Source organism: Paroedura picta, chromosome 4 (assembly GCF_049243985.1).
Source record: "Paroedura picta isolate Pp20150507F chromosome 4, Ppicta_v3.0, whole genome shotgun sequence".
NCBI lineage: Eukaryota > Metazoa > Chordata > Lepidosauria > Squamata > Gekkonidae > Paroedura > Paroedura picta.
The window spans coordinates 55806158-55832497 of record NC_135372.1 but is presented as its reverse complement, the minus strand read 5'-3'; the positions used below and the strand labels follow the sequence as shown (position 1 = coordinate 55832497).

General features: G+C 40.4%; 2 protein-coding genes and 1 long non-coding RNA gene across 6 annotated transcripts in view; 2 read left to right on the top strand and 1 right to left on the bottom strand.

Annotated features, from left to right (window-relative positions):
* The window catches only part of ARHGAP29 (Rho GTPase activating protein 29), a 62954-nt gene extending 41945 nt beyond the window's left edge, over positions 1–21009 (top strand). For all 3 annotated transcript variants that reach the window (XM_077332934.1, XM_077332935.1, XM_077332936.1), the window contains 18 exons: positions 283–420; positions 670–734; positions 1216–1326; positions 1484–1564; positions 2182–2367; positions 2552–2689; positions 4058–4248; positions 7004–7167; positions 8146–8274; positions 8416–8514; positions 10362–10525; positions 11208–11396; positions 11508–11645; positions 13351–13583; positions 14233–14542; positions 15090–15186; positions 15654–15764; positions 17828–21009. In XM_077332934.1, the coding sequence (XP_077189049.1) occupies positions 283–420; positions 670–734; positions 1216–1326; positions 1484–1564; positions 2182–2367; positions 2552–2689; positions 4058–4248; positions 7004–7167; positions 8146–8274; positions 8416–8514; positions 10362–10525; positions 11208–11396; positions 11508–11645; positions 13351–13583; positions 14233–14542; positions 15090–15186; positions 15654–15764; positions 17828–18693 (3410 nt within the window). In that variant the 3' untranslated portion in view covers positions 18694–21009. The remainder of the gene's footprint in view (positions 1–282; positions 421–669; positions 735–1215; positions 1327–1483; positions 1565–2181; positions 2368–2551; positions 2690–4057; positions 4249–7003; positions 7168–8145; positions 8275–8415; positions 8515–10361; positions 10526–11207; positions 11397–11507; positions 11646–13350; positions 13584–14232; positions 14543–15089; positions 15187–15653; positions 15765–17827) is intronic.
* On the bottom strand, positions 2273–5141 carry LOC143835402 (uncharacterized). Its single transcript, XR_013230126.1, has 3 exons — positions 4967–5141; positions 2528–2743; positions 2273–2392 (listed from the first exon to the last, which is right to left on the bottom strand). It is a non-coding gene; the product is annotated as an uncharacterized LOC143835402 (long non-coding RNA).
* Positions 21010–21144: 135 nt separating the features above from the next.
* Positions 21145–26340, top strand: part of ABCA4 (ATP binding cassette subfamily A member 4) — a 139490-nt gene continuing 134294 nt past the window's right edge. For both annotated transcript variants that reach the window (XM_077332933.1, XM_077332932.1), the window contains exon 1: positions 21145–22945. The gene's annotated coding sequence lies outside the window, so the exon portion shown is untranslated. The remainder of the gene's footprint in view (positions 22946–26340) is intronic.

Below are 26340 nucleotides of genomic sequence, written 5' to 3'. Positions count from 1 at the left end.
TTTGGACTCAGGAAACTTGTAAATGTTTGGGAGTGTTAGAGTGAATATCATCCGTTCAAACATTTTCTGTTAGGAAGCTTTATGTTGGTCATATAGTTTGTTAAGCAACAATTGTATGATCCTTTAATATGTTCTAAAACCCCTGCCAGTCCTCTTTAGTGTCAACAGGATTTAAAGAGAATCTCAGGATCAGAGCTACCATAATCTTCACAGTTGACTATTCCTGTTGCTGTGTGGTCATGTCTAAAATTTATTTTTTTGCACTTGATACTTTATTTTCAGGGCACTTTAGAAGCGAAGAAGTTGACAGTATTCTTTTAAGAAATGACAATGGAATTGAATCGGCTCTGTCCTATGCTAAAGCGTGGTCAAAATATACGAAGGACATCGTTGGATGGGTAGAAAAAAAGCTTAACTTGGGTGAGTGGCTCTTTCTGGCACCTAATGAGCTTTGTCATGATGGAATTAAATCTGTTGTCAGGAGTGTGCTACAGACTGTCAGTAATGTGATTTCTAAATTGGCTGTTCACTGGAATGAATGGAACTATTGCCTGTTTCCTGTGTCTAAGAGACTGTGGCAAAATCGTGTCTGTCTTAAATGGAGACCAAAGAGGGGTTTATTTGCTTTCACTCTTTTCATACTAAGTGAATTTTCTTTTCTCCCTACAGAAATGGAGTGTGCTAAAGGCTTGGCAAAAATGGCTGAAACTACTAAGGTTATTATTGGACCGCAGGTGAGTAGTCAGTGAATGAGAAATGTATTAAAATCTTTATACATAAACATTATTTTTGCTGAAGCTTGAAATTACATGGGATAAATTGCTCTCACTGTTTTCTTGCTATAAATATTTAGTCACTAGATTCTTTTGATAGGTCATATTAACACAAAGTTTAAGCAATCTAGGTATAGGTGTAAACTGCTAGCTTTAATTCTTGTTTGGCATTATTTTCGGGGTTGGTTACCAATGTAGTTCCATAACATACTTGGTAAGCATACTTTGGTCTTAAAGGAGTCACTGGTCTAAACTTTGTTCTGTTTCTAAGCATGTTTATTAATGGAGATTGTTTGAGAATATTTGGTAATAGTGTAGAACTTTTGAAATTTCTTTTCAAAAGCTCTTTAAAACGGAGGGGAGAATTACACAGAGCACTCTAAGATCTAGACCTATGTGCTCCTGACCCAGAATCTTTTTACTTGTGTGTTTTTTATTTTAGGATTACATGCCATTCCAATCAATATTTGTAAATGCATTTCAAAATGATATAGAGAACAGTCATCTTTGGCAACAAACAGCCGCAGCTCTCCAAGCTAACAAATTTGTTCAGGTAACTTTCTTCTTAGTAGAAATGTTTTCTGGATGTTCACGGGAGGGGTGTGTGTGAGTGTGTGCAGGTGCATTTGTGTGTGCATGTGCACACATGTGCACGGATATTTAGCTATTGATACTTTTTTGCACAATCACTGGTTTTCTCTTTTATGTAGCCAATCCTTAGCAGAAAAAATGAACTGGATAAACAAAGGAAGGAAATCAAGGAACTTTGGCAGCGAGAACAAAAGAAAATGGTTGGTATCTTTGCATATTACATACTGCATCTCATGGTCAGAAATTCCATGCTGTGTTGTAAATTTGCTTGCAGAGAATGTGTGTTGAGTGTTAGGTACAGATTACTTCTTTTGTTATTGTTAATTTTTAAAGCATTCTCTACTTTAAAGGTAAAGGTAAAGGTATCCCCTGTGCAACCACCGGGTCATGTCTGACCCTTGGGGTGACGCCCTCTAGCGTTTTCATGGCAGACTCAATACAGGGTGGTTTGCCAGTGCCTTCCCCAGTCATTACCGTTTACCCCCCAGCAAGCTGGGTACTCATTTTACCGACCTCGGAAGGATGGAAGGCTGAGTCAACCTTGAGACAGCTGCTGGGATTGAACTCCCAGCCTCATGGGCAGAGCTTCAGACTGCATGTCTGTTGTCTTACCACTCTGCACCACAAGAGGCTCTCCACTTTCATGGCACAAATGCTCTGCTTCTCCCTCTTTCTCCCCTCCTGTAAGTCCATTAATTTGAAATTGAGCTACAAAATAAAATGTAGGAGTTAGAGCCACACAACAACGGCATATTAATTTTCTATGCTATTATATGAAAGTTGCTAATATAAAGATATTTCCTTGTACAATGAACAGCAAGAACTGGAATCCGCAGTGAGAAAAGCAAGGCTGTTATACATTCAGAGGCAAGATGACTATGAAAAGGCAAAATCATCTACTGCTCGTGCTGAGGAGGAGCATCTGATCTCCAATGGAGGCATTGTTAAAGATGCCAGCAAACTAGAGAAAAAACGGAAGCTGGAAGAAGAGGCGCTCCAAAAAGTAAGGAATACTCTTCATAAGTGACCTGCAATGAAGACAAAACTTGCTTTAGTTCTTGAAAAGGGCATATTGGCTTATAAATTTCTTAATTCTTTTGAATAATCTTTTGGTCCTAGTGTTTTTGGCTTCTTGAGCAGGAAATTCTACAATCATCACTCACCTGCAACATGATGCTTTCTTGCAGGCTGAAGAAGCCAATGAACATTTCAAATCCAGTGTGGCTGAAGTTGAAGAAAAGCGAAGTGATCTAGAAACTCTCAAAAGCGACGTCTTAACACAGCTGCGGGAACTTGTGTATCAGTGCGACTTGACGCTTAAAGCTGTAAGAATGGGTAGTTTACTGTGTCCCGGAGGCTGTGGCAAACTAGGATTAGTTCTGAAATGGAAAGTGAGAGCAAACCAGCATGGGAGAGAGAAGATGGGAGGGAAATAGTACTCAGTATCCATATCTTATATTACTATACAGGGTTTTATGATGTTTTTATGCTGCAACAGAGATGGGGTGAGCACTCCTCCCTCAGTTCCCTTCACTGCCATGTACAATCAGCACCCCACAGTGGGGAAAGGAGGGGCGTGCTTGCACAGATTTTGAACAGTTACAGGTGAATGTAACCCTGTATTCATCATTGTGGCCTCTGATCCATCCTACATGGGAGAACAGCAAGCTCGCTTCCCTAGGAGAAGTTGTTTGCCTTGGAGGCTAATACCCAATGAAAGACCCAACAGGGAGATTCCAGAAGTAGACAGAACTGTATTTCAATGAAAGTTTATAGTAGAAGTTAACTGTCATTCTGAAACATCACTAGAATCTATCCAATTTATTATTACAATTAAAAAATACATGCTGGTAGTATAAGTAGGCTGTTAGGAGGACAGTTTGGCAGCATTGCTTTCTAAACACCGGAAATTAAGGCATTTCCCCCCCTAAGAAAAAATACAACACAGCTTCCTGACTTGGGCTGTTCTTAGATCCCGTAACCTAACTCCCTCAGATCCACTGGCTCTGACTAGACTTGCAACGAGGAACGGAAGCAACAGCTCAGCTTTGATTTCAGCTTGTAGCAGTGTTCCTAAGAATCCCCCCCTATTGTCTTCTAACTTATCCTTCTTAGTTCAAGTAACTTTTTTGACAAGTATACTTCAGTGATGGAAGTAGGGGCACATTTCATCTGCCTTCCCTCTCCACTTGCAGCCCCATGCACCTCATAGATTCTGCCCATGAGTTTCTCCAGTATTAGTTTTTCAGAAGCAGATGAATGCAGGAAAGATACATGAACACTTTTCAGTAACACCTGACTTTCTTTTCATAATTTTTTTGCAGTAAGATTGGCATGTATAGTTTCACTGTTTGACTGATGCTTTCACAAAATACAGATGTTCAAAATACCACCAAAATACAGATTCCTTCCTTAGCACAATTTCCACAACGCAGAGAGTTCCTCGAAAAGAGATACCTCTTCCATATGGTTGCTTGTCTTTTAAAAAGTGTCAAGTTGTGTGTAGTTTGGCTTAAGGCATTTATGACTCAACAGATCTTTTAATACAGTGGGTTAAATTCATGATAATTAGGTTTTGAACTTCTGGAATTATTTGTTGTGAACCGTTTCTTATGAGTATTAGAGCTGGGGAGAACAATATTAAATAAAACCATCATCTGTTTCTTAAACTTGCCTGTCTTTCTTTCACACAGGCAACAGTTAATCTATTCCAGATGCAACATGCCCAAGTTGTGTCTGTTCCAGTTAACTGTCAGTCTCTCTGTGAGAGTGCCAAGCTGTATGACCCAGGACAGAAGTACTCTGAGTTTGTGAAGAATTTGCCAAAAGATGATGTCCCCATTGAATCGGGTTCCTTTGAAACTCAGAGCTCCCAGATTGGAGGGTGAGAGCTCAAATATCTTTTTTGCTCATTTGGCAGTTTATTTGAGCAAAATGCTAGAAGAATATCCACAGAAAATAATAGTTAAATGAACTTGTCATTTTAATAAATTAGGCATTGTTCAGCTGGTTTGTGAGATGCTTGCAAAATGATAGGAAAATGTATGAAAATGGGTCCTAAAGACAGCTGTATCCTTGTATAATAAAAGCAGAGTAGCCAAATCTCTGGCTGGTTATTTCAGATCAATATTGAACTTACTCTGCATATCCTAACTATATGTACCACTTTTTTTCCTGTCCATTCTTTCCCTTAGGTCTCTTTCTCATATCTGCCTATTGGTTTTTCCTAGAACACTTGCTCTTCATTTTCCTAGTTCTGTTGAGTCCTGTGATGTTGATCCTCACCCTACGCCACCCCACCATTAAATCACAGCATAATTCTAAAGATATTGTCAAAAACTGCAAATCCAATTAGTAATTTTATCTGTTACAATGGTTCTTAGCATTTTTGGGATGTCAGACCCCTCTGAGAGTCTGTTGAAAGCTGTGAACCCCTTCCCCAGAAAAATGCACATAAATGCATGAACATAACATTCAACTTTATGTGATATAAACAGGGAGATGTGTACCATCATAATGGCAGTGTACATTTCCTTCAATTCCTATCAACAAAAATCTATTCTAGATGTCATAGCATTGTAGCAATGATAACCATATGTTACCTGACCATCTGCTGTAGCATTCTAGGATATCTTACACTTGTTTGGAGTGAAACAATATCTACAGGTCCATGGACCACAGTTTAAGATAATATAATATGCAAGCCAGTTGGTCTAACATAGTAGGGTAGAGAAAATTGCAGCTACATTTCAGTTTCTGCCTGGTGTTACTTATGCAAGTAAATGTGAGAAAAGAGAGAGAATAGCCTTCTGATGTCACAGAAGTTTGATTAGACAGGCATCCATGTCATAATTTCTGATTGTAGATCCCAGTGGGCTTTTGGTAGATTGATGTAAGCTGGTGGTCAATTTTGGGTGATTCAAGTTCTTCCTCTCTAGCCTTTCCCATTTACCTTCAGTCTAGTAGAATGGTTCATGGGGGAGAGGAGATAGAGCAGTGGTCCCCAACCCCCGGGCCAGAGACCGGTACCGGTCCGTAGATCAGCCGGTACCGGGCCGTGGCTCCTCCTCGTCCTCCTACCAAGCTGCTGGCTGCCCTGCCACTCTGCTGCCGGCACACCTTTGGTGCTCTCCAGCGGCTGCCATGGCTGGGGCTCCCCCTCAGCATGGCACTGCGCAGCTGCTGCTGGCAGCGCCCCCAGTGGGCAGTGGGAAGTCAGGGGCACCAGTGGGAAAGCAAGCAGAGCAGGGGTGACGTCCCTCAGCAAAAGACTACCCCACCCCCGGGCCTCAGTAAAATTGTCAAGCGTTGACTGGTCCCCGGTGATAAAAAGGTTGGGGACCACTGAGATAGAGTACTGTACGTTTTATTAAAATCTTTTCCTGTCCGATTTTATAACTTTCTGGCTACCAAGCTGTTATTTCATAATTTAGGTGTTGATGCTTAGGAACGTGTACCCAGAGCACAACTAAGCAAAATATTATACTTTTTTTGTCAGAAAGATAACTAATCTAAATTGAAGTATGCCCAGATTTTTGTATCCATGCTAGCTAGCAAGAAGTCTCTTCTGTATTTTGCAGGCTTTTCAGGGTTGAAAGTTTTTCCTGTGGCTGGAAGGGTTCAAAAGATCATCTCATCACCAGTGTTGGGGGGCTCTAAATTTCCCCCCATACTTCTCCTTGTTCAAGAGAAATGTTGAGAGCCTTATTGTGTACTCTTACTGAATTTAAGCTGAAGGGAAGCAAGCAGTTTCTCTTTTATATATAGGCCCTGGGGATCAGCAGGAACATGTTACATGCTCGTTAGCCTTGCAGTCAAGATATAATTCTCACTGTTTTGATGGCAGCAGTTGGATTTCCTCTGTTGGAAGGGTAATCAAAATAAATGTTTTGGAAACAAGGGATTTGAAAGTATCCTTTGTTAGACTGGATAGTTGAACTGTATCTGTCAGAGTTCCATATAATAGTGAATTCTTCTAATGCTTACCCACTACTACATAGTAATAAAGACTGTATATTTCCTTAATGTCAGTGTTAACTCATTTGGGGAACTTGAAGAAATACTGATTTGGTTTTCTTTCTGTATCTCACGAGAGAATTCAGATTTTTTTCAGAGGATGCTTAAAAAAATGCCCAGAACAGCCAAGTTAAGGCTTGAGCTAACAATAGCCTTCAAGCTTGAAGACAAGTTCTTGAATTCTTGGCTGTAAATTTTTATTTTATGGATCTCCTTTAAATCCCTGCTTTTGCTGAGCAATTCATCCAGGTAACCAGGAGTAAATACATTAAACAGGATGTGGGAAGTGTTCCATTGTGCAAGCTCGGTTTTGTTTCTCATTTGGATGAAAACTTTTTTCACTTGAAGTTGTTTGGTATACTGGAGTGGGAAGTCCTAACACCAGTTTGACAATAGAAGTAGTCTTTGTTTGTTCGGATGCATCATTAGTAAGTTGTGAAGGGTCTGCTTCAGGTCCCATAGAGTTGAATGGATCTGATGATTTACTAAGCATGCTTAGGAAGTACAAGCCTGCCTAAACGCCAAGAATTTAAAGCTTGAAGGGAAGGGCAAAATGTAGTTTCACTTCTAGCTGAAAACATTGCAGTTCACAGTGTCTAAGACCTGCTTTCTCTTTTGCAAAGGATTTTCAGTAAACGATCAAATCATGCACATGCATCTCAAGGAAACCTATCTCAGTGTTCAGGAGACTTTCCCACTCATGCAGTAGAAGACATTGGAAGCCCATCCTCTCATTGTTCCCAAAAGATTGGAGAAAAAAGATCTTCTAGCAGCTCTGATATCTCTGGTAAGTTATAAATAGGTTTCTAGTTCTCATGGCTGTCTTTGGCAGGTCACTACCAGGCAGCAGTGCATCAACTAGATAGATATATTGTCTTGTCCTTTAATTCCGGCCGTCTGCATTTGGGTTATTATTTATAGCTGTCTCAGCAAACTCTTAGAACAAAGTAGAAGGAATAATCTTGTTTCATTGCCAAAAAACGACTTGTGCCAAAAGATGAACTAGTCAGACAGCAGATGTAACAAATTGATGTTTATAGTTTTAGCCAACTCATTTGAACATATTTATGCCCTCACGTTTCAACTTTATGTGGCTATTTTATGTGATTAATTCGTGATATGGTTTCTTCATACAATAATCTGTAAGCTGGGTAGCAGAGCACCCTAGCAAGCCATGAGAGAATTCTAGTGTGAGTCATTCATAATTTAATTTGGTTTCTGCTAAGTTCAAAATATACACCCGCAAGAGTCTACCTGCTTCACCTCTGCATGACATACTGCCTTCATTTTTCATGCAGTAGATGATTCTGCTGCAGATCCGACTCGGTCTCAGTGCAGCAGAATTATCTGCCTTCACTGGAGCCGAGCCCCAAATAGTGTTTCATGCAGATAAATAGTAAAGTTAGTTAATACCAAGCACATTCTAGGCTTGGTCCTAAAACGGAATGCATGTGATTTTAAAGAAAGGCTTGGATCCAGCAATGTGGAAGTGGCAATGTTGGCACAATTTCACTTTTGCAAGGCCTTGTGCGATGCCTAGTGCTTTCCTCCCTATACCTTATAGCGCAAGTGGGAAAGTAGTTCGGAATATGCTGTGCTTTAACTTTCTGCAAGAAGTTAGCATGAGATTTTGTTTTAGACTTCCACCAGCAGAAGAGGGCATCTGGTAGATGCAACCCAATGTGCCTGCTTTGAATCTGAATAGCACACTGCAGTCATGAAACTTACTTCCTCTCCCCCCTCTTCTTCTCCCCTCCCCCTTCAGTTGCAAGGGGACCACCACCATTTAGGTCCTGGTCTGTTGGTAACCAAAGTGGAGGAATGTGCAGTGACTCTGAAAGTGCAGGAGGAAGCAGTGAGTCACGATCTGTGGACTCTCCAACTGCAAGTCCAGGTACAGATATCTCTGAAGTGGTCTTTAGATATGAATACACCTTGGCAGTGATTACAAACTTCTTCATCCAGAATCCATTATTGAGAGGTAGTGAGCAGTCAGGCTCTGCAGAAGTCTGAAAAGGCCTTCTCTCTTTCATAGGAGACTTTAAAAGGAGGCTTCCTCGAACACCATCTACCGGAACCATGTCATCTGCTGATGATCTTGATGAGAGAGAGCCACCCTCTCCTTCAGACTGTGGTAATGCTGCTATATTCTAAGCTGAACTCATAATCTGTCATAAGAAGTCTTGTAAGTTCTCCAACGGTATGATTCTACTTGGTGTGTTGAGTGCCCTTGTTGAATTTGATGAGATAACTGGAATGTTGTCTTGTCAGATAAAACTAGCTTATTTCCAAACTTAGATGTGTCAAGGTGCCTGGCCTAACTTGTGAATTATACCAAAGCGCTATTAAGTGATGATGATTTTCTGAGCTGCCTACTACAATCGAGGCAAACTGGCCATTGACTTCACCAGAGGGTTCCAAATAGCCTGCTGCTGTAAAGGGCGAGTCAAAAGCCACTCCCTTTCCAGCTGGTGGGCACTTGTGTTGTCTTGTTCATTCCCCTTCTTGTGTAACAGCATGCTCTCCTGCCACACTGAAGAGGAGGAAGTTTTGGTGCTTTGGACATTAGCTGCAGTGGGCCAGAAGCCCATAGTTCATGCAGAAATAGCAGCAGGGAGGAAACTGTCAAAAGAAGTAGGCTATTTGGGGCAGAAATGGGTCAGAGCTGAGAAAAGCTTTGTTTTCCTCAGAGAGAGGGAAGAGGGTGTGAGGAGAATGAGGAGGGCTGTGCTTCTGCCCAGTGGATCCCCAGTAAGGCTTTTTCTAGCATTCAGCCAAAAAAGAAAATAATTGCTTTTGTGAAAGTATTCAGGCCTGCTTCAGAGTAAACCCGCCGCATTCAGTGGGACTTACTTCTGCATAATCACGCACAGGATTGAGGGCAGTTCATGTGTTGGCCACATTCTACAGTGGCTGCCACCAGGCCAAGTCAGTCCTCTCTCCTGGGGACTTGGTGAGGGTCGGAGAAGGAACTTCTTCAGGGTTGTTTTGTCTTCCTAATCTGCTCCCATCTTCAGTCATGCACATGCTTGCTTGGGATTATAGTGTTATCTCAGAGCATGTGAACTGAGATTTGCAATGATGCATTTGAATGCAAACTTCCATTGAAATGTTTTAACAATTCCAGGCTGACCTTGTATTAGTAATTTTATATGCTGTTAGCCACCCTGGGATGCAAGTGAGAGGCGGGATATAAATCAAATAATGTTCTCTTATGTTACTGATCAGTTTACAGTTCTGTAGAAGTCAGTAGTGCAAGAGGGAGGAGGGCAGCAAGGTGGGAATTATCACAGGGGGAAAAGCCTGGTCTGCTGCTTTCATCACCTTACCCCAGGTGCATGCCTGCATGTGCAAGTTGAACATTTGCCTTTATTTTCTGTAAGGGAGGAGAACCAGCTGTTTATTGTGAGATGTGTGAACAGGAAGCAGTAAGCCTCTAACTTGCTTGTCTGGCCTGCCTACTGATAAATGTTGTCCCTGCCTGTCAAACACACTGCCAGAGAATGAAATAGCTCACCTAAATACAGAGCTTGTGGTTATATATAATACTTTCTTCCAAAAACAGTAATCCACTGATAGAAAGTGGAAATGCTAGGCACAGAAAGGCCTGTCAGGATCATCCTGTTTCCTGGGAAGATAAGATAATAGTTCTGGTTGAATGATGTCCTTGTCAGTCATATTTCTGCTGTGTTACTTTCTCCCTTTCTGCCTTTCGTTGTTTCAAAAAACGAAGCCAGTGTACCACAATAATCATTGAATGTGAAGGTCTCCAACAGCTACAAAATGTTGGGAATAATTCTGTTTGAATTTAGAGCACTTGCTCTCTTTGCAAATGAGCCATTCAAGTTGGATCTCTATTAGTACATTTACAGCAATTCCCTACAAATTTCAATGCATGAAGAAAAATGTATTTTTCTTGCTATAGCATGTTTTTGTAATTTATTAAAGAAATAATATAATATATGAACTTTGTCTTCCAAGGTTTAAATGATCTTGCAACAGAAATTACCAGTTCACCTGGACCTTTTAGAAACACTCTTCTGTCCAAGGCAGCTCAAACTCACAAACTGAGGAAGCTGAGGGCTCCATCTAAATGTAGAGAATGTGACAGCCTGGTGGTATTCCATGGTGCAGAATGTGAGGAGGTAGGAAATCAGGAAGGCTTTTTGGATTTGTTGTTTTAGGAGACTTCATTGCTGCAGCCAGATGTGAAACTAGAAAGTCATTTGGTGTACTCTCATTTCCACCTTCTGATTTAAGGTGCTCTGAGGAGAGCTTGCATGGTAGCTATTAAGAAGGTTACATTTCTTGATAGCTAAGCTAAGAATGGCACTGAATTACCAAAATGTAGTGTTCTAGTCAAACTGGCTCTTTCCATATTGGGGGGGGGGGGAAACATGAAATGGACTTCGTACCCATATTAAGACAGCTTTTAAAAGAGCCCATATTCATGTATGTTACTTGTTCTACATGTGGAAGACAGTTTGCGGTGTAAGATGCTATGTTTATAGATATTTGATTTCTAGATAAATCAGATAATGTTCAAAATCCTACCTGCTTAACTTATTTCCTGTCTTTGTTGGTTAAGGCCACCTGGACATAAGTGGGCCCTCTTTTTACTGAAGTTAGTGACCTTGAAGAATACTTTGATCCTTCCTTGGTTTGAGAACCTTCAGTAACCAATAGTTTTGAACAATTATCTTCCCATTTTGAACACTGGGGCAGGGAGGGGGGAAGCTGATTTGATTGTGTCATTAGTTGAAATTATTTCTGTGCATCCGATTTGAAAATTTTTGTAATGTGAATTCATTTGTGTTTATTTTCTAGTGTTCTCTTGCCTGTCATAAAAAATGCTTGGAGACTTTAGCTATTCAATGTGGACACAAAAAACTTCATGGAAGACTTCATTTATTTGGAGTAGAGTTTACTCAAGCTGCCAAAAATACTCCTGATGGAATTCCCTTCATCATCAAAAAGTGTACCTCTGAAATTGAAAGTAGAGCCCTTAATGTAAAGGTAAATACTAATTGCAATTGCAGAGATTGTAACTTTACACAATCTCTAAAATTATTCGCAAATAATATTTTGGCTTTGCAATTGTTTACAACTTTTTCTGTTGTATTTAAGGGTATCTATCGTGTGAATGGAGCCAAATCAAGGGTTGAAAAGCTTTGCCAAGCATTTGAAAATGGAAAGGACTTGGTAGAGTTGTCAGAACTCTATGCGCATGATATAAGTAATGTCCTTAAGTTGTATCTTCGCCAGGTAACTATGTGCATCTCTATTGTTCAGTCTGGTTGAGAGGTTTATTGAAGTGACCCTGGGATGGACCTTGTGGAAAAAGTGCATTGAAGTATTAGGCAGAGTGGACCTTGTTCCAGCTTCCTCTTCCCTCAAGTAGCCTGCTGCTCATCCTGAAAAAATGGCGCCACTGAACTGTTAACCTTTTAAAATATATATATTTATTTTAAAATATATATATTTTAAAGCCTAAGATTTCATATTTATGTTTATATCTTGAATTGCTTAAGTTTAACGATTGTAACCTGCCCTGAGATGTTAGGGGAGGGTGGACTGGAAATATAAATAAATAAACCAAGTATACTGAAGTATGGAGGGGGGTACAATAAGGGGGGGGACTAGCAAGTCCATATTTGTTTTTGTAATGTCAATATTTTAAGGATTCATGCTTAAAATTGTTGCTCCCTTATTACGTACACGCCAAGGCTGCAGGAGACAAATACAATTGCATTTTGTTATAGTCTCCTAAAATCTGTTGCCCTGAGCCAAGGTGAAGGAAATGAGACAGATAAATATTGTTGAATTAACCATGTTGGCTACTACTTACAATAACCCATGCACAACAGTCTAGACCACAGTTTTTAATCATTTATTCTCATAAATTAGTGAACCATTTTATCCAGGGCAACTGTATTGTGTTATTAATATAGCTTACATGACTCCTTGATGTGAAGTTAGCTTCAGGTCAAGTAGCGTTATGTTATGAACATATGCAATAGGCTATCTAACAGGTGGATTTTATGCTGACCTACCTATATGCTTTGATGTAAGAAAGCATATTAAAAACAGGGTAAGAAGAACTTACTTGGATTCCAGAGAACATTTCTGCTGACAGAAAGATTTTAGTCAGCAGCATGAAACTTCCCCACAGCCTAGAATGTCCTCTGAAATGCTATTTCTCCCCAGGAGCAGCTTTTTGGAGGTATTTTGGGCTTGGGAATGAAGTGAGAAAGTTGTTCTCCACTGACAGAAATTATTCCATCAGCAGAAACTGTCTGTGGGGTCCAGTACGCTGACTTCCCACTTCTTTGGACCTCTGAAAAAGGGAAGATCAAGTTGTCCATCCAAAACAATAGTATTGGGATAGCAAGCTTCTACACAAAGGCAGGCAGGTGGGCACTAGAGACAAAAAAATATTTTGTGCTGGTTACAACAGGAAACAAATGTTTTAAATAAAACCACTGTGGCTTGGTTAGAGTCTATTTAATGAATTTTTCTTCCTTTCTTGGAAGACACTTTGAACCATATAACTGATTAGTCCTTGTCCTTTTTATACTTGCAACAGTTCCGTAAGAGAAACCGCTGTAGATTACCCTGTGTTCTTCACAGCTGAACCAGAGAGCTGAGCCCAGGTCTCACTGGTCAAAGCTCAACACACAACTTACACTCTTTGAATCAAGTAATTAATTATTAACTATTTACTCATGTAATTATGACGGAAGCTTTCCATTTATTTTAAATAAGAAAATATATGAAAAGTGGCATCTCAGTACAGTGATAATCAGTGGCCTGTAATTTAACAACAAATCCTAAAGTATATTGTGCGGAGATTGAATAAGAGAAGCTCAGTCTTTTAGTATAAGAAAGGAGTTAGACTAGATAGAGCTAGTGGTAGGTAGAAAATTGGGTAAAAATTCATGTTGAAATAACTTCTGATATTTTCCCTCAGCTCCCAGAACCTTTGATTCTGTTTCGGCTTTATAATGAATTCATTGGACTTGCAAAGGAGAGTCAAAATATTAATGAGGAACTTGATATGAAACAGATGAGCCCCAGATCCCAAAAAAGGCAGTCAGCATGCATTGAACTGAATAGGATCATGCTTAAAATCAAAGATCTACTCAAACTGTTACCTGCACCAAACTATAACACTCTTCAGTTCCTTATAGGCCATCTACACAGGTAAGAGTAACTTAAGCCAACCATATTCAGAAATATAATTATTTACTTTTAAGTATCTGTGCCGACTTGCAGTGTTCCTGATTGGTACTAGTGAAAGCCCAACTTAATTTGGTCTCCCATTTTCAGCATGTTAACACGTAATTCTAAAACTAATATATGGACTTGATTTGCATAGGTAACAGCATGTTTGAACTAAGACTTTATGGGGAAAGTCTTGGGGGTCCTGGCCCCAACCTGGTGGAATGAGCTCCCGGAAGAGCTGCGGTAGTGATTGTCATCATTCCGCAGAGCCTGCAAGACGGAGCTCTTCCGCCAGGCTTTCGGTTGAGGCCGGGCGGCAAGAAGATCTAGCCTCCCTTTCCCTTCTTAGTGGGTGTGGAATTGGGTTAGTTATATTGAATTTTGCCGCCATTCTTGTCTTAACTTTTGTATTAATTTATTATGTTTTATTGTGCTTTTATTGTTTTAGGGGATTGGTTTTTATGTGACCCGCCTCGAGCCTCTGGGGGGAGGCGGGATATAAATATAATAATAATAATAATAATAATAATAATAATAATAATAATAATAATAATAATAATAATAATAATAATAATAATAATAATAATAAACAATTCAAAGTTTTGCGGTTTGCTGCTCTTTCATATAGGGTTACAGAATACTCTGATGAAAATAAAATGTCTGCCAGCAACCTCGGCATTATATTTGGTCCAACTCTCATCAGGCCGCGCCAGACAGATGCAACAGTCTCTCTTTCTTCGCTTGTTGACTATCCATATCAAGCTCGGGTCGTGGAGCTCCTTATCACGAATTATGAGAAGATCTTTGACGTTATGCTGCAGCCGCTATCAGATGCATCTCGGTCTGACGAAAACGCAACTTATTCTAAAAGCAATCTGTTAGTAGAAGATCGAGAACAGCAGCAAAGGAAACCTGCATCCTGTAGTGCTCTGAGGGAAGTGAGTGCCTGTCATAGAACTACAGCTTTTACAGACTGCATTATGTTTGTACAGTAAAAGTTCTGTTATCTGGCACTGAATTATCCACAATCCACATTGCCCAAATGGCAAGCTGTCCATGCCCTCTGTCTTTGGATGTTTCTGTGCGTGCCTCTCTCCCACTGGCCGGGTGTTCCTGATACTGCGACAGCTAGCAGTGTCAGCTGATGACATCCTTCAGTGCTTCCTTTTCCCCTGGACTTGCCCCTAGCCGTTGGGAGCCAGCTCCACTAGAGAGTTCCCAGGCAGTTGGCATGCTTCTCTGCCTGCTATGTAGGGTGGCTTTGTGACTTGGAGGGGAGGGAAGAAAGGTGTGAGGCCTGTCACCATAGGGTGAGGTTGGGTTGCTGTGGGTAGAGGGCCAGAGAAGAGCAATAATTTTAGTATCCACTAGCATCACCCATTCCTCATGAGTGCTGGATAACAAAGCTTTTACTGTAGCATCTTGTTCTGGAAAACTTTCTCACCTCATTTTCCAATTCTTTTCTGGCTTTGTATTGACTTCCAGTTAGCCCAAAATGAGAGTAAAGATTCAGAAACTGTTGTGTTGCTTGATGAACCAGACAACAGTAAAGACGTGCAGAAGATTTCTAATGCATTACCAGGTTAGTGCTTGTGTATATTCATCAGTATTACAACTGATGGATGGGTGAACAAGAAATTATTTTGACTCTTAACGTTAACTGCACAGTTTACTTTCTTAAAAGGGTAACTATTGACATTTCCCATGAGAATTATAGATTTCAATGCCTTGGGTCTGACCTCACAAACACAAATGGCTGCTCAAGGTATGAGGATTATTTCAAATTATTTACTAAAATCTATCAAGATCCTCTCTGATTGTGTATATAATGAATGAATTATCTTATGTCTAATCATAACATTTCTTGGTAAAACCTCATCAGAAATGTAGGATTTAAACATGTCTTAACTTTTTTCTATTCTGATTTTGAATGTATTACTTGAATGTATATCGTTTAAAAATGCTTCAGGCCTAGAACACACAATTAAGTATCTGTTTCAGTTGAGAGCCAACAGCTTACATTGTGGGCTGCTTTCTTTTCTTTTCTAGACTGGAATTCACAGTTTGGAGCCAAACACAATTTTGGAAGGAGAAACTCTCCTTCAGAACCACCTCCTGTCTCAGTTCTGGAAAACCACATTGCAACCAAAAAAGAATCTGGTTAGTATTGGTGTTGTTGTTATACCCACAGGGTTTTCAAGGCAAGAGTTCTCCTGAGGTGGTTTGACATTACCTCACTCAGCTTATCACCTCATGGTGGTTTCCCACCCAAATTATAATCAGCCTGATCCTGCTTAGCTTCTAATATCTGATGAAATCAGGCTATCCCATCCTTTTCCAACCTTTTGATTCTGAAGGAGCCTCTGAAATAATTTTTCAGGCTTTGAGGTGCCCCAGAAGTGATGTCAGCTGGCCATGCCTCCCTGCCACACCCCCAAAACTAATATGTCACTGGAAGTGACACCCCCATTGGTGCTAACATACAGGCTTGAGAAGGACTGAGGGCGGGGGGAGAGACAGGAGGTGGTTTAAGGCAGGAAGAGACGTGCAGACTCCACCCCCTCCCAGAAGCCACAAGAGAACCCACTCACACTCGAGAGGGGAGCAAAGTGGCCAGTTCCTGCGCTTGTGGTGGGGTCCAGTAAGGCAGGAAGGAACGGCTGCAGACCCCCTCCAGAGTTCCTACAACCTCCTGGTTGGGAATCTCTGGGCTATCCAATGCTATCCAGGTCAGCACATTACAACATATATCTAGGTAGTTTACCCTTTGCTGTATAATGGAATGCAAAATAAGAAAGCAAATAATTAGTTCTTTGTAGAAAAGAAGCTAATTCTTAACTCTGTAATGGTAGCAAATAGTTTAAAATGTACAGTTTTAATCATTTTATGTACCCCCTGTGCCGAAAGGGATATTCTTGGGAACTTTTTAAAGAGATTTCTTATGAACAGAGACTTTGAGTTCCTAGCTCATTGCAGGAGTCATCAATTCCTGTATTTTAGTGTAACATTGTGGTGTAATTTTTCTCAAATGTCAAAATATTCATATATGTATAGCTGATAATTGGTTGCCTCTGTGAAATGCGAGACTCTAAAGCTTGTTTAAGCTTGCACTGATAAATTCAACTCTTAAGTTTCCCACATATGTTATAGATGGCTAAAAACAGAATTCATCCTGTGTGTTTGTCATGTTTTGCAAAAACTATTATGTGAAGAGGTAGATTTATTGTACCTGCTGGCTGTGGACTTGGAGGGAAGGGAGGAAAGGTATGAGGCCACTGTGTGTGTTCTCTTTGTAACCTTTAGGTCTGTAAAATGGCATCTCATGCCTTCCTTTCTCAAAACAAATTTCTGATCTTCTGAACTGTACCATTTGAGCCAATTATGCAAAACTCCAGTCTGTGTTTAGACTAGTGATAATTAAAATGGAGCTGAACAGAAATTCCCAGTGACCTGCATTTGCCAGGTATACTGTGAAACATCATATCCGTCAGTTTTTTTTTTAATTACATCTGAAAGTGCAAGATTTCTGTTACTAGGAGGAGCAAGATGAGCATGTCAGATTGTGAACCAATCTGCTTTTTAGATATGTAAAATGATTAGTTCTCTACAGCAGCCATTCTTAAGCTATGATCTGGGGCTCATTCCCTTATGTGTCCCTAGGAGCATAATGAAAATAGGAGGGGAAAACTGAAGCCAAATGTTACTTAGAAAATTCTGAAATTAGCTGCTTTTTTGTATTTTAAAATATAAACTGGCAAAGGTGTTTTGTTTCTAGTGCAGTGCAGGGGTTACAGTGGAAGCCTTTGGGCTAGGATCCAGTAAGTCTGTTACAGGAAGACTGTAGGAAAATTCCTCCCTTCCTGCAGTCTGTCAAAGAGGAAGAAGGATGGATTATGATAAATGCCACTGTGTGGGCAGAATATGCTTCAGAATAGAAAGCAGTTGAGTAAGCATTCTCTTGCAAGGTTGTATTAAGTAGGAGAAGGAATTTGTCCGCTAGAGTGGTTTTTAATCTGACGATTGCAGAAAATTTCTGTTTTGAGCATAACGTGTCTTATTCACACAACAGCCTTAAATTAAATCTCCTGTCTATTCTATCAAAGATGTAGTTATCTATACTTTCATTTTCTCTATATGATAAATAGCTTTTTAGCTAATATTGTTGAAAACTTACCCTTTCTGATATCAGGCTAAAAGTCAAAACCAATCTCTTTTTTTCCTAGGCAATGCTGAGATTCCAGTTTCATGTCAAGACAATGAACCATCTCTCTCTGCAGCTGAGGATGGCATTAAAACTAGTCACTTATTAAGACCTAATCGTCAAATAACCAAAGTTCAGTTACGTTCTCAGAGGACAAAGCCAGTTGTTCGCCCTGTCAGTTTACCTCTAGGTCAAATGCTTCCTCCTTGTGTTTTGAATGAGAAAAATTCCCGAAATGCAGGTCTAAGTACAGAACAGCTTGGAAAAAGCCCTGTTATTGAAGAGGTTTCTGAGACACCGTTGCTTCCAGCTGTTAATGTTGGCTGTAGACTTTCTTGTTATGACCCCCAGACTCTGAAAAAGACTTGGGACAAGCAGTATAAGCAATATGATATGACTCCAAGGACAGCGATGATTGTGACCAATCTGCCACAAGAAAATCGAACACAAGAGTCAGTAAGCACATGTGCCTTAGCATCATCAAGCAACACGGTTAACAATTCAGTGAATGCCATACTTCCCAATAAGCCATATACAGTACCTGTCAGAGCTGCCAGGACAACTGCAGAAGGACATGCCCCAGACTCTAATCCCCTTGCTGCTTTCAGAATACCAAGAACTTTGCAACCACCACCAGGGACATTCTATAAACCACCAGCCAACAATAAAGCCAAACAAAATGACGAGAGTTCTTCTAAACTCTGTACAGAAGTTGTAAAAGATGGGACTCCAAAGCTTGTGGTGAACCCTGAGCTTGTTCAGGGATCCGTAAAGCAACAAAAAACCAGTTCAGAAGTCGTTTCCCCTATAGACTTGAAGCCCACTTATCAGAGACTAAGGCCAAAGCGGATGCAAGAACTGGAACAGAGGGAAGCTCATTTTGTATAGGGCAACAGAATTTATTTGGAACATTTATACAGTTCTGTGGTCCTGTCAAGGTGGACTTCATCCCTACAGGATTTCACCTTTGTGCCATATTGGAATTATTTTTATATACATATGTACAGAATTTTTAAAATATGGGATGTAAAAAAAGCTGTGAAAAACAATGAAGTGAGTTTTTTTAATTAATTAGATTTTTTTCTGAAAAATATATTTAAAATGCATTCCCAGTATAAACAACTAATAGAAGGTGCAACCGAAACACCCAATATGTGGAGTTTCCCTCTTATTTTTGGAAGTCAATTAATTCTGCCTGGGCATAGCAATGAAAAGAGCCACTTCTTCAGTATAAATGGTTGAATTAGAGTGCAGGGTATGAAATAGAGCTAATTAATTTAAGAATAAACCAAAGCGTGAAACTTTGCTCTAAATGTCCGTACTCATTTTCCCCTAGCCAGTGCAATTGAATATTTTTGCTCCTGAATAGATTATGTCTTGGCCAGTATGGCCTTTGTATATCATATATCATGTATGTGAGTATTATATTACTACCTGTTAATCTGTTGTTGATTTGTATTGTCACTTGAATTTTGTTTGTACAGAAAACATGGATTGAGGAGCTTTACATGTCCAGTTACCAAGTGGGTCAAGTGTGCAAAAACTGCGCTAGTTCAGGTGCCCTTCAGGAAGAAAGGCAAACTTGTGAAAGTAGTACTGCCACCCCAGCTTATTAGTAAGCCAGCATTCCCTCCTCTTACCGCAAATAGCTTCTTTTACTGCTTGGTGCAGATGAGATGAAGATTGTAGGTCTGACGTTTGAGGAAATGGTTAACAATATCCAAAAACAGCAGTTAGTAACAACATCGAATGGTTTTCCATTTTGTATTGTTTTATATTTACTATTTGCTTTAAATATATACATTAATGTGTTAACATTTCACTGAGGCCATGTAATCCATAATGTCCTTCTTATACTAAATATATAAAAACCTTTTTGTTAATATAATATGCTATGGATTAATATACTTGTGTTTACTTAAAATTACTCTGTACAAAAGGGTTTATTTTGGTTTGCACATTTCAAATGCAAAAATGTTAACATTATGAGGAAATTTTTAAAGGAGAACAGAAAACAATGGAAAACTTGTTTTAACAACTGCTTTTATAGGTTGCTCATTCAAAATCAAGTGTGGGGTGTCAGTACAATAGCAAGCTCGGTATGAAGCTAATCACCTCTTCCCATAGGCATGTTGAAACTTCTTGCTGCTTAAAATTTCTTCTGTAATCTGACGTTTACAGAAAATCTGCATATATTTGCTGAAGTCATAGCAGACAAATAGAGGTCCATTTTTAATCACCTGAGTGGACTTAATGCACTGAAACCATGTTATAAAAGTGAACCCTGGACAAAAACTTTTAATGCTGGCACCTTTTAAAAGCTTAGGTGGGAGGGGCTGAAATTTTCTCTTATATAACGATAGAATGAGGCCGCCTACGTTAGAAAGGGACTGCTGAGATAATGAATACCTTGATTATGTTTATTGACATAGTTGAAGTTGTGTGATTTAGCAGTTTATGGTGCCATTGTTGCCTCTTGTGTAAAATAAGTAAGATATTGGATTTAATGCCCCTGTAACTGGTAAGATATATTTTCACTTATTACATGATGTTACAGCTATGATACCAGCCCATGCAACATAGATGTGCCCTAAAGAGAGCATACAGATGTCCCTGTGCACGGTCTTCACATGCAGCAGAATGAGATACAGAATGGACTGTCCTGTTTCAAACTGCTGGTAGGGAAACTCACTTTTAGTGGGCATGTAAAATGTCCCTCCAAACCACCATTACATTACTGGGGGGAGAAGGGGCTAGATTTGTTCTTCACATGCTGTGTGGGTGCCACTTGCGGTAAATTAGTAGTATAGGGAAACTCTTATACATAAACATCACCTGTAGTCTGAAGGTGGCACAAACCATTTCTGCCGTCTAAGCATTTCATTCTACTGCAAATGTTGATCTGGCTCTCTATAGCCTTAGTATCACTTCAGGGTTGACATGAAGATCCAGCTGGATCTGGCTGCTAGGTAGAATCTGTGGGTTTGCACAGAAGTTTAAACTCAGAGTTCAATAGGGAGAGTCTCCTGCCCCCAAATGAGAAAACAAGTTTTCATCTTAATTTGTTTATATGAGAACTAATCCACCTCTTCATTGTATCACGAACGTGTTAGTGTCTAATTTCTGTTCACTATATATAATTTTGAACACTGATCATAATCCAGGTTGAGTGTCCTATACCTAATAAATCAAACTTTGCTAATACTTCTGTATTCAGATTAAACTGCCAAGATTTGCATGAATTTAGTTTGTCTTCAGGTTTTACACAAAATAATATTGGTACATTTGGTAAACTGAAATTACATTAGATTTATAGCTTTACCTTGATTTCTGAATGATGCCCCTGCACAGTCGTCCTATTGTTTGCCATAGTGTGAGCCCTGTGCACATGTTCAGGGGGAGCATTCCCTACATGTAGGCCTCATGTCTTATAGGCAAACCATACACAGTCTCCATTCCTGTAATCAGAAATGTTCAAATGACAGTGTTGTTATGAAGATAGAACGTAAATATGTTTTGTCTGTATACTCCTAAGACAATAAACCCAAGTAAGGTACATTTGTATAGGAGGGGGAGGAGTCCGCTCAGTTGTGATCAAGGAATGGAGCCACAATAAGCCGTAGCTGTCCGATTTGCATATCATTATGTTCCTTGTCATCTGTGTATTAGCCCTACATGTGTGCAAGGCAATAGGTGCACTTCGATCATAATTCCAGGAAATACTTTTTAATGCCTTTTTACAAACAGTTATTTCATACAGAGATTAATCTAAAAGTATATGGAAGGCTACATACTGTGCAGTGAATCAAGATGAAGTATGTTGTGCCATTGTCATTTCCATCAGAAATGACTTGGGTACCTCAAAGGAATCATGGGTCATTTTGTACTGTCTTATATCTTGCACTTTGGAAAGGTGTTTTCATTACAGGGGGGCATGTTCTATGGCACCAGTACTTTGCTCACATTCTGATTAAGTAGGGAAAAGTCTTGGTTGCAACACTGGGTCAATCCTTTAGTATATTCAGACTTATTTCTGCTCTAGTTAACTTTAAATCAGTGTTAGTCCCAAGTCATTTTCCTATATCTAAAAATATACATGAAACTGCCTTATAAATCAGACCAGTGAATTATCTGAGTGGTTCTCCTGGATGTCTTTCAAATTACCTACTATATGAGGGATTGAACCTGGGACCTACATGCCAAGCCAATGCTCTGCCATTGAACCATGCCTAATTCTCCCCACACTATCTCAGTCCAGCTGCTCATCCACTATCTCTTGGTGGGTGCCCAAAAAGCCAGTGGGATGAAAGACAAGGAAATGAGCAATAGACTTTGTCTAAAGAGAAGCATTACTGTCCTTCCTCTGCACAGCCCAGGGAAGGGGATAGTACTGATAGTTTTGCCACCTACTTGTCCTCCTGCATATTACTGCATATATAGATTCTTTGGTCATTCTCTGTTCTTTGTGTAAACCTTTTCTATCCTATCCTCCAAAATCAGGCAGGCTTAACATTGACTTCCCTGTCTCCATGGCCTTTGTTTGTAAGAGGGCTTCAGGATCTTCAAGCTTCTGCTTCAGCAGTTGGCCTAAATCTAGATAGCCATCAAAGAAGCGAAGATGCTATCATAATTGATCTGCAATTATAATGTTGCCACAAGACTGCTAGCAGCAATGGACTATGGTACCAATTTGCATTAATATCCCGTGTGCTGTCCTGCTGCCTTGATAAGCCATAGCTGTCAGATTTGCATGTCATTATCCTGACCTCTATAGCTTGCTGACCTAATTAGTCATGATGTGTATATGACTTATAGAAGGCTCTAGAATTTGGAGACCTGAAATAGTCTGTTTCAAACACTTTACCTCAAATGTTCAAATCTTTTTGAGGAATGCAAACTTTTTCGGTCTGTACGCTATACAGTATTTTTAATGCAATGAGACTTAAATGGTGAAAACAGAGCTGCCCCACATCAAGCTGGGATTAAAGCAATCTCCTTACAACTGAGCAGTATTATTTTGTAAGTGCTCACTGTTCCTGGGGCATGCATTCCTCTACAGTCATACTGGACTTCCTTTCCAACGTCCTTTCAAGTCTCACAGCAGTGCAATGTCTTTGATGGAGATCTCAACGCAAATGAGGTAAGTTTAACATTTGTGTGTGTGTGTGTGCATGTGTGTGTGAGAGAGAAATTCCCTGTTCTAAGAATTTTGTGGTTCTTGTAATCTGGCAAACACTGAAAAGGCTATACATGAATGCTAACTGCCCTGAGCTGCAACTCTAGGGTGGTATATATAAGAAATAAATAACTTCATTATTTATTTGAATGAAATGAATGTAATGAAATTACCTATAATTCTAAATTTGTTTATACAAATAAAATTTTAGTATTTTGTGTATTTATAAAACAGGTATACTGCAGTCTAAACAAATACTGCAAGGATCAAATTTAGCAGAGGAAATATCTATAAATTCATTTGGTGAGGTGTGTGTGGGGGAAATAATTTTAATTTCCAAACCTAGAATGTAGATTCTAATCTGTTATATTGGACTATTGTTGCATGAAAATACATCAAGTATGCTCAGTTTAGATACAATTGAGCCCAGTAATAATGGCCAAACTGTAGAAAGGGAATACTTCTGTGAACATGATATGAACAGAAGGATATGAAACATGATTTAGCATCCCTCCTATTGCACATACGTGTGACCCGTTCAAACAGGCCCTATCCCCTTTACCTGTGCTATCCTTAGCAGAGTTACACCCTTTTAATTGACTTCAAAGGGTGTGACTTTGCTTAGAACTGCCCTGCAACTTACTTGGGGAACAAGTCCCAAGACCTTCCACTGGGGGTTCTACCCCTTCCCTTTGAAACAATAGCTCCAGAAACCATTTCACACACATCAAGCAAGATAACGTTAGGTTTTATTTTACATTTTGTTTTAATGTTATTATACCTAATGATCATATTGTTTTGGTCTTTTATAATGATTTTGTTGATATAACTTGGTCTGAACAACGGTAATAACAAACTTTGATTTCACACGCCTTTTGAGTAAAGAGGATTCAGATATGGTTTGCTTTCTGACATGATGGAGGATGCTTTCTGAGAAGTCTGTAGACCACCTGGCAGTGAAGTTCAGGTTTATTGAACCTGAATCTGTAAAGTTCAGGTTTACTGTGCTATGAATGTTCCGTAGGAGTCCATAAACGGCAGCAAGGTCCCGAGTGTCACAGGAAAGGAGAGCTGGACTTCAAATGACCCCCTCAACTGTATATAGCAGCTGAGCATTGTAGCCTCTGATGGAAGTCCTTTTTTACAGATGCAGAAGTGAGGCAGCTTTACCAAGGATTCCAAGTGCATCCAAACTGCTAGGATGCAGCCCTGTTGTCTGGATCTGTCAAACGTTCAATAGGACAGCTATTTTTTCCCACAGTTCAAGAGGAAAAGGCAGCACCAGCATGCCATATTAATAAGGGCGGAATGGGCTACAGCTAACAACATTCCTTGATCTTTGCTCTGAAAAAACCAGAAAGTCGCTCATATTGGCCTCTTTGCTGTTCTTCTCTTTGTTACTGAAATGCGAGTAGAGTGTGATGCACATACATCCGAAGCCTCCCCCCCCACCCGCCCGCCTGCCCGCCCATGGCTGCCTGCCACCAAGCTGTGTTGCAGGATCAGCAGAATGCAATGCCTCTTAAATTATAGGGGGAAAGCTCTCAAGGAGCAGCTATGTTAATCTGTTGCAGCAAAAATAGGAGTCTTTGTGGCATGCTGGAGACGAGCATAAGCCTATAAGTAGTGGTGCCCATCTTTAGGTACCAGGAACAGATTCTCGCTTTGCAGTGATTTTAAGTTGGGGGGGGGGAACCAGTTGGGTCAAGGAGCCATAAAATGTGAGAGTCGCATGGTGAAATTTAAAGAGTAGAAATCTAAGGGGGGGGGGGGGAATGCAGAAACCACCTTCTAGTTATGCTATCATGGTAACAACTGAAATCGTTGATTCTATATCACAGATCGTATTCCGTTCCCTCACAGGAGTATGGTGGAAATCTCTTGGTTCATGTTTATTACTATACTAGGGGCCAAGTCTGTTGCATTCAGGAATACAATGGGCGCTAGACTGGGGTGGAAGAACTCTGAGGATGGCCTCCCCCTCCCCCCCCCCCAGAAAGGCTGCAGGCAGCTGTTAGGGAACTCTTGCAGCAGGGATTTGCAGCCTCAGAGGGAAGTGGAAGGGGGTGGTCAGGGGTGGGGGCATAAGGCAATTGGCTGGCTGCAGAACAGACAGGCAAGCCTGTTGGAGGAAGAGGTGGCAATCAAGGGTAGGACAGCTGCTGACTGATTCTGAGTGGGTGTTAAGTGCTGAGCGCTTAAGCCATGAGGCACACTCCTCCTCCAAGCCCTTACCAGAAATATTATATGTGGAACACATTTTGTAGGTACTGCCTCAGCTGGCCCATTGTGAACGTATACAGAGATGCCCTCAAATGTAGCATTTCTTCAAGCCTATGACTATGCCCCAAAGATCATCTCCCTCTTTCCTGAGAGCACTGAATAGTAACTACTGTGCCACTGTAGTTTCCAACTGGAACCTTAATTGGTGCATTTCTAGGCCCTTCCATTTTCTGAGTTCCTCTGCCCTCTCCTTTACAAATGAAATCTCTGTTTTCTTTCCAGAAAGTTCCATCAAAGTTGGTGATGGACTACTCTCTAACTCATGGCCCCATTCTAAGTATTTTGCTACAAGTGCTGTCCTTTCACTAATTTGACATTCCAAGTCAATTTTTATGTTCAGCCAGGCAAGCACTGTGCTATTTCCGAGGGCCATTTGATTGGAGACCCCCCGCACTTCCCCCCCATATCTGTTCCACTATATATTTCTGGTAAGGACTTGGAGGAGGAGCATGTCTCATGACTTAAGTGCCACTCAGCACTTAACGCCCACTCAGTGGGGCTGTCCTGCTCCTGAATGCCTCCTTCTCCTCTTGCCTGTTTGTCCAGTGGCCAGCCAGTTGCCTTCTGTCCCTCATCCCTGACCACCTCCTCCTATTTCCATTTCCCTCCGAGGCTCGGAGGCTGCAGATCCATGTTGCATAAGAGCTGCCCCTGCTGGTGAGTTCCCTAACAGCTGCCTGCAGCCTTTCCAGGTCCTTGGGGGAGGGAGAGGCCATCCTCAAGAGTTCTTTCACACACACACACCCAATCTAGCGCCTGTTGTATTCCTGAATGCAACGGGCTTGGCCCCTCCTGTACAGAATAAAACTTTGTGGAATGCTAGAAAATGGGTAACACATTGGTATGTGTCCTATTTCGTTCTGCAACCTTCTCTAACTTCAGCAGCTCTTTCACAGATGGAAGAACTGCTGGTATTGAAAGAAGGGTATCTAGGTAAGCTGGAGGACTAAGAGGATTTCTGGCCATTGCAGGAGAAGGATAAGACAAAGTTAGAAACTATCTTCTGAATATGTGAATTTTATGTATAGATTTTGACTGGACTAGTGCCCAGTTATCCGTTGAAGTGGTACATATTT